The 8,279-nt window shown below is 42.5% G+C and overlaps 1 protein-coding gene across 1 annotated transcript; it reads right to left on the minus strand.

Moving 5' to 3' along the window:
• Positions 1-2,965: 2,965 nt before the first annotated feature.
• LOC122702941 (olfactory receptor 1J4-like) lies at positions 2,966-3,904 on the minus strand. The gene has a single exon (XM_043916950.1). It carries the CDS (start codon positions 3,902-3,904, stop codon positions 2,966-2,968), a length of 939 nt encoding a protein of 312 aa, XP_043772885.1.
• Between the last annotated feature and the right edge of the window lie 4,375 nt (positions 3,905-8,279).

Genomic DNA, 8,279 nt, shown 5'->3' on the forward strand with positions numbered 1-8,279 from the left:
TGTCCATCGAGTTGGCAATGCCATCCAAACATCTCATCCTCTGTCATCCCCTTCTCCTCCTGCCCTCAATCCTTCCCAGCATCAGGGTCTTTTCCAATAAGTCAGTTCTTTGCATCAGGTGCCCAAAGTATTGGAGCTTCAGCTTTAGCATCAGGCCTTCCAATGAATATTCAGGACTGATTTCCTTTAGGATTGATTGGTTTAATTTCCTTGCTGTCCAAGGGACTCTCAAGAGTCTTCTCCAACATCACAGTTCAAAAGCATCCATTCTTTGGGGTTCGGGTTTCCTTATAGTCCAGTTCTCACATACATACATGACTACTGGCAAAACCATAGCTTTGACTAGATGGACCTTTTATCCTAACCTACCACTTATTAACTTCAGGGACGCTGTAGCTTCTAGCTGATCTTCCTGCTTCCATCAGTCCTGTGTTCATTCATTGGGCTTTTGTTGTAGGGAAGACAAATTTAAGAAAAATGAATTCAAAATGTTTGCAGTATATTTAGATTTTAGGAAACAGATACAACATGTAACTTGTAACTACATTAACAATGCAAACATTAATTTTTTTTTAAAAAAGCAAACATTCTCAACTTCATTACTTTAAGTAATATTTACTTTCTATAACTATTAAGAATGATAGACAAAAGGACAAAGAAACAAAACAGCTTATTTCTATCTCATTTACAAGAGAATTATTACACACTATGAATTATTATTCATTTCATCCTAACTATTTCTATGACTTTTCATTTATCTAAAATAATACTCCACATACCTTGATTCTAACTTCTCTAAGGAATTTTATTCTAAAGGAAAATATCATATCACATTTGAAAATTCTTTTTTTTCTTAGCTGTGCCCCACAGCTTGTGGGATCTTAGTCCCCAGCCAGAGATTAAACCTGTGCTCTCAGCAGCAAAAGCCTAGAGTCCTAACCACAACTCAGCATCAGTAAATTAAGGAAAAAGAGGAGAGTGAGAAAGTTGGCTTAAAACTCAACATTCAGAAAACTAAATCATGGTATCTGGTTCCATCACTTCATGGCAAATAGAAGGGGAAACAATGGAAACAGTGACAGACCTTATTTTGCGGGGGGAGGGGGGGGTGCTCCAAAATCACTGCAGATGGTTACTACAGCCATGAAAGTAAAAGACACTTGTTCCTTGGAAGAAAAGCTATGACAAACCTAGACAGCATATTAAAAAGCAGAGAGATTACTTTGCCAATAAAGCTCTGTCTGGTCAAAGCTATGGTTTTTCCAGTAGTCATGTATGGATGTGAGAGTCGGACCACAAAGAAAGCTGAGCACCAAAGAATTGATGCTTTTGAACTGTGGTGTTGGAGAAGACTCTTGAGAGTCCCTTGGACAGTAAGGAGATCCAACCAGTCCATCCTAAAGGAAATCAGTCCTGAATATTCATTGGAAGGCCTGATGCTAAAGCTGAAACTCCAATACTTTGGGCACCTGGTGCAAAGAACTGACTCATATGAAAAGACCTGATGCTGGGAAAGATTGAAGGCGGGAGGAGAAGGGGATGACAGATGATGAGATGGTTGGATGGCATCACTGACTCGATGGATATGAGTTTGAGTAAGCTCCAGGAGTTGGTGATGGACAGGGAAGCCTGGTGCGCTGCAGTCCAAGGGGTCGCAGAGTCAGACACAACTGAGCGACTGAACTGAACTGAAAGAAGGTGTAACACACAGAATGCAATATTATTCAGACCTGTAATCATAGCCAAAGATTGCTTCTCTTCTTAGAGAGGAAACATACAATATGTAATATTTCCCTTCAGAAAAGGAAGTCCATGTATGTTGATACTATAGTAAGTCATTCAAATAGATAAGGCTGCAATTTAAGATGTTGACTTTACAAAAGTAGAGTTTCTGGTAATGCCAGATTCCAAAGGTTATTAAAAAATAATGAAGACAAGAGACATACCCAAAGCTAAGGCCATGAGTTATAATATCTGAGGTTGTAAAGTCAGTGGGTTCTAGAAAAATAGGCAGGGAACACAATCCAAATAGAGGGAACCAAAAAGGGGGAGGGGCCATTGAAATCAAGGAAAGTTTGATGGGTACCAGAGACAAGGGCAGTATCAGCATCAGTTAGCTTTGGCTGCATAACAAACCACCCCAAAACTTAGTCACTGAAACAACAACCACTTGTTTATATGACATTTCCACAAGCTGGCGATTTGGGCTGGAACTGTGCTCACCTGGATGGTGCTTTTAGTCTAGGCTAGGTTCAACTGTTCTCAGCAAAGTGAATGTTGCTTAGTAGTGTCCAATTCTTTGCAACCCCATGGACTGTATAGTCCATGGAATTCTCCAGGCCAGACTACTGGAGTCGGTAGCCTTTCTCTTCTCCAGGGGATCTTCCTAACCCAGGAATCGAACCCAGGTCTCCCTCATTGCAGGTGGATTCTTTACTAGCTGAGCCACAAGGGAAGACCAAGAATACTGGAGTGGGTAGCCCTTCCATGAGGGAAGCCTATCCCTTCTCCAGTGGATCTCCTGACCCAGGAATTGAACCAGGATCTCCTGGATCACAGGCAGATTCTTTACCAACTGAGCTATTAGGACTCACTCATACCTCTGCAGTCACCTGCCAGGTCATCTGGGAACAGGTTGATTGTTAGCTGGAGCACCTTGCTTCTCCTCCATGTGGCCCCACATCTTCACACAGCTCAGCTTAGACTAGTTCACCTGGAGGTCTAAAGGTTCTGAGAGTGGCAGGAACACAATCTACCTGGGCTTGAGACACTCACAACCTCACTTTCACTGAATGTATTAATCAAAATAAGTAACAAGTCCTGCCCAGATTCAATGGGTAGGGAAATTAACTCCCACTTGGAAGGAAGGGCTGCAAAACATTGTGGCCCTTTTTGCAATCTACTGCCGTCACCTACACAATTCTTCAAGAACCTGTCTCTGAAAGCATCCTTAAGTGGGTAACTGTTACTTGGCAAAAATAATCCCTTTCCTGTAAAGAATCCCCAGGGCCAATTTCATGTCTCTGTTCCTCAGGCTGTAGATAAAGGGGTTTAACATGGGCGTCACCACAGTATACATAACTGAAGCAACTATGTCTTTGACTTTGGAATTGTTTGCTGAAGAAAAGAAGTAAATCATTGCAAGAGTCCCATAGTACAAAAATACCACAAAGAGGTGGGAGCCACACGTGGACAAGGTTTTGCAGATTCGCTTGATGGACGGGACCCTCAGGATGGTGGCCCCAATGCGGATATAAGAGCCCAAAATAGCACTCAATGGCAAGAAGGCAAACACGCCCCCCTCAGTGAAGATAACTAACTCATTGAGGGAGGTGTCTGAGCAGGTCAACTTTAAGAGGGCAGCGAGATCACAGAAGAAATGGGGGATGGTATTGTCTGCACAGAAAGACAGTCGGGACAGAAGCACAGTATGCAACAGGGCGTGGACACAAGAGACGAACCAGGATCCAGCTGCCAGTAGGACACACAACCCCTCCCTCATGACGGCGGCATAGTGGAGTGGCTGACAAATGGCCACGTACCTGTCGTAAGCCATCACTGCAAGAAGGAAATTGTCAAGACAAACAAAAAGTAGAAAAAAATACATCTGTGCTATGCACCCCGCATAAGGGATGGATCGATCTTGAGTCTGCATGTTCACAAGCATCTTAGGGACAGTGACAGATGAGAAAAACACATCAGAGAAGGCCAAGTGGCTGAGGAAGAAGTACATGGGGGTGTGGAGGCGAGTGTCCAGTCTGATGAGCAGGAGGATGAGCAGGTTGCCCAGCACAGTGATCAAGTAGATGCCCAGGAACAGGGCAAAGAACACGCCCTGCTGCTCTGGCTGGATGGGGAGCCCCAGGAGGAGGAATTTGGACACGCTGCTCTGGTTTTCCCTCATTCTCTTCTTAATCTCTGCTGGGGATAAAGGGAGTAAAAAAATCAAAGACTGAGTTATGGTGATTGTTGTCACCATGAGTACATTACAACCATGTGCTTTTTTTTTTTTTTTTGCCTGGAGACTGTATCAAAATTCAGACAAACTGCATATTTTCTGCTGTAATTTTCTGTCTGCATCCTTCTGGTCACAGAGTGCATGAGATTTCCAGTGGCAAACAAGGCTTTTTTCCAAAGGAGACTAATGTAAATACCTTCATTTATTCAGCCATGTTCTAGACACTATTCTTGACACTGGGAATAGAACAGAAAATAACATGTAGTCACACACACACACACACACACACAAATCATAGACCTCAGAGACCAACATCCATTCACTTTATGACCGATACTCATTCTAGGTTAAAAACAGTCAGATTTGTGTTACTTTCAAACAAACTAACACATACATACAACACAACACATAAACATCACACCTAGCCTTGAGACAAAGTACAACCCACAAAAAAGTGCATACTACATACACACAGATACACATGCAGTCATGCAGTCAATTAAAACACACAAACATAAACCTAGGCAGCATGTGCATGTACACCACACACACACACACTACCAGTAAGTTTTTTTCAGCCCTTTATAATCTATCTAAATCCTTCCTACATACTAAGAGTCAATATATGATTCAGTTACCCACTGAATACACTGGGCTATACAAATACAAAGACACATATGTGCACACACATTCTGCATGGACATATACATGCAGTGCCAAGAGATGATTTTCCATTTTCCTCTGACCTGTGACAATACTTTGGGAGCTCAGACACCTTTGCTCAAGGCTGTTTCCTGAGCCTTCACTTGCTATGCAAGAAACCAGTATCCAAGGAACAAGAAGAAGTTCTCATGACCTAAGGATCTTCTGAATGTTTCATGCCTGTCTCTGAGCAGCAGAAAAGTGAGCAAGAATATCCCCATTCACCAACCAGGTTAATACCAGCAGGAAAACAACCCTGATCTCTGATTAGAGAAGGAGCCTACCTGAGCTATTTACCTAATTTCCTGCCTTCCCCTGGAGAGGTGACTGTGAAGGGATTAGAGGAGCTGAGCCAGGAGTCCCAGGAGAAAGTGGCCTTGATGTTAATGTTGATGCCTTAGAAAGCAGAAGTAACCATAGTCACCTTGGCTTCTCAAGGACCCACAGCATGGAGCTAGCCTCCCCATGCATCACAGAATGGCCCACACAGAGTAAAGCCTGGTCCTTGCATATTCCCACATCACTGGCCTCAGTCTCTTTTAGAGCACATATTCTAAGACCACCGAGAGAGCTTACAGGTCTCACCATCTCTGCAGAGAGGGGCCGAGGCTCATCCAGACAGAAGCAGGGTGACGAGGTTGATCCCAAGGGCCTTGGACACAGACTAACCCAAGATCAGTACCACCCCTGCCACTTACCCACTGGGTGCCCTAAGCAAAGATGATCCTATTCCTCAGATCTGATTATAGTACCTTGTTCATGAGGTTATTGTGAGGGTTAAATGAGATATTGTATGTGAAAGCACTAAGCCCAGCCAGTTTTCTGAAAACCAGCTGGTCTAAGGGACTAATATCCTGGTCAATTTGCCAAATGAAACACTCCCGTTTGTCATTGTGCCAGTTGTCATCACTGTGTAACCCACCAAATTAAGTATTTATTTTAAATTATGACAGTAAGTAACTAAAAGCAGGCTGTAGATGAAAGAGAGGCACACAAGACTTTCATTTTCATTTTTTACTTTTGGGAGTGGCTCTTGTTCGTTCATCATTAAGAATGATGGGAGGATACTCAGCTCTCTGCCAGCAACGAGAATGACAGAGTTCAAGTAGCAACCCCAAACCATAGGAAGCCAAATGAATTCAATTTTTGTAATAAATTGGGTCTCAGTCAGGGTTCTACAGCAAAGAGAACCACTGGGACATAGATAGAATCAATGGAACATAGACAATCTCGTATTATATAAATTCATACATTCCTACATGCATGAAACTGTGTGTACTTGTGTATATATTCTATATATATATAGTTTGAAATATATTTTAAATACAAATTAGATACATATTTTGTGAAAAAGCTGGATTAAAACTCAGTGTGTGTGTTCATGTGTGAGGGTAAATTTTTGTGTATCTGGTGAGATTATATACCAAGTAAGAAAACACATACCCTTATATACACACAGTTCAGTTCAGTCACTCAGTCATGTCCAACTCTTTGCGACCCCATGGACTGCAGTACACCAATCCTCCCTGTCCATCAACAACTCCTAGAGTTTATTCAAACCTATGTCCATTGGGTCGGTGATGCCATCCAACATCTCATCCTCTGTTGTCCCCTTCTCCTCCTGCCTTCAATCTTTCCCAGCATCAGGGTCTTTTCAAATGAGTCAGCTCTTCGCATCAGGTGGCCAAAGAATTGGAGTTTCAGCTTCAGCATCAGTCCTTCCAATGAATATTCAGGACTGATTTCCTTTAGGATGAACTGATTGGATCTTCTTGCAGCCCAAGGGACTCTCAAGAGTCTTCTCCAACACCACAGTTCAAAATCATCAATTCTTTGGCGCTCAGCTTTCTTCATAGTCCAACTCTCACATCCATGCATGACCACTGGAAAAACCATAGCCTTGACCAGACGGACCTTTGTTGGCAAAGTAATGTCTCTGTTTTTTAATATGCTGTCTAGGTTGGTCATAACTTTCCTTCCAAGGAGTAAACATCTTTTAATTTCATGGCTGCAATCACCATCCACAGTGATTTTGGAGCTCAAAAAAATGAAGTCAGCCACTGTTTCCACTGTTTCTCCATCTATATGCCATGAACTGATGGGACCGGATGCCAAGATCTTAGTTTTCTGAATGTTGAGCTTTAAGCCAACTTTTTCACTCTCCTCTTTCATCAGGAGACTCTTTGGTTCTTCTTCACTTTCTGCCATAAGGGTGGTGTCATCTGCATATCAGAGGTTATTGATATTTCTCCCAGCAGTCTTGATTTCAGTTTGTGCTTCTTCCAGCCCAGTGTTTCTCAAGATGTACTCTGCATGTAAGTTAAATAAGACAAGTGCTCAGGGCTGGTACACTGGGAAGACCCAGAGGGATGGGGTGGGGAGGGAGGTGGGAGGGGGGATCAGGATGGGGAACACATGTAAACCCATGGCTGATTCATGTCAATGTATGCCAAAAACCACTACAATATTGTAAAGTAATTGGCCTCCAACTAATAAAAATAAATGAAAAAGAAAAGAAAAATTAGAAAAAAAAAGTTAAGTAAGCAGGGTGACAATATACAGCCTTGACATACTCCTTTTCCTATTTGGAACCAATTTGTTGTTTCATGTCCAGTTCTAACTGTTGCTTCTTGACCTGCATACAGGTTTCTCAAGAGGCAGGTCAGGTGTTCTGGTATTCCCATCTCTTTCAGAATTTTCCACAGTTTATTGTGATCCACACAATCAAAGGCTTTGGCATGGTCAACACAGCAGAAATAGATGTTCATCTGAAACTCTCTTGCTTTTTCAATGACCCAGTGGATGTTTGCAATTTGATCTCTGGTTCCTCTGCCTTTTTTAACACCAGCTTGGAACATCTGGAAGTTCACAGTTCATGTATTGCTGAAACCTGGCTTGTAAAATTTTGAGCATTACCTTACTATCGTGTGAGATGAGTCCAATTATGCAGTAGTTTGGGCATTTTTTGGCATTGTCTTTCTTTGGGATTGGAATGAAAACTGACCTTTTCCAGTCCTGTTGCCTCTGCTGAGTTTTCCAAATTTGCTGGCATATTGAGTGCAGCACTTTCACAGCATGATCTTTTAGGATTTGAAATAGCTCAATTGTAATTCCATCACTTCCACTAGCTTTGTTTGTAGTGATGCTTCCTAAGACCCACTTGACTTCATTCCAAGATGTCTGGCTCTAGGTGAGTGATCACACCACCGTGATTATAGGGGTTAAGGAGATCTTTTTTGTACTGTTCTTCTGTGTATTCTTGCCATCTCTTCTTAATATCTTCTTGAGGGTTGGACTACAAAGGCTGGGAGCTGAAAAACTGGTGCTTTCGAATTGCGGTGCTAGAGAAGACTTTTGAGAGTTCCTTGGACAGCAAGGAGATCAAACCAGTCAATCCTAAAGGAAATCAACCCTGAATATTCATTGGAAGGACTGATGCTGAAGCTGAAGCTCCAATAATTTGGCCACCTGATATGAAGAGCCTACTCATTGGAAAAGACCTGAAGCTGGGAAAGACAGAGGACAGGAGGAGAAGGGGGTGACAGCGATGGTTGGATGGCATCACCAATTCAATGGATGTGAGTTTGAGCAAACTCTGGGAGATGCTGAAGGACGGGGA

Source organism: Cervus elaphus, chromosome 11 (genome assembly GCF_910594005.1).
Source record: "Cervus elaphus chromosome 11, mCerEla1.1, whole genome shotgun sequence".
In the NCBI taxonomy this organism is placed as follows: domain Eukaryota; kingdom Metazoa; phylum Chordata; class Mammalia; order Artiodactyla; family Cervidae; genus Cervus; species Cervus elaphus.

Excerpts from the sequence above, each read along its gene's own strand:
- LOC122702941 (XM_043916950.1), bottom strand. The coding sequence starts at position 3,904 with ATGAGGGAAAACCAGAGCAGCGTGTCCAAATTCCTCCTCCTGGGGCTC.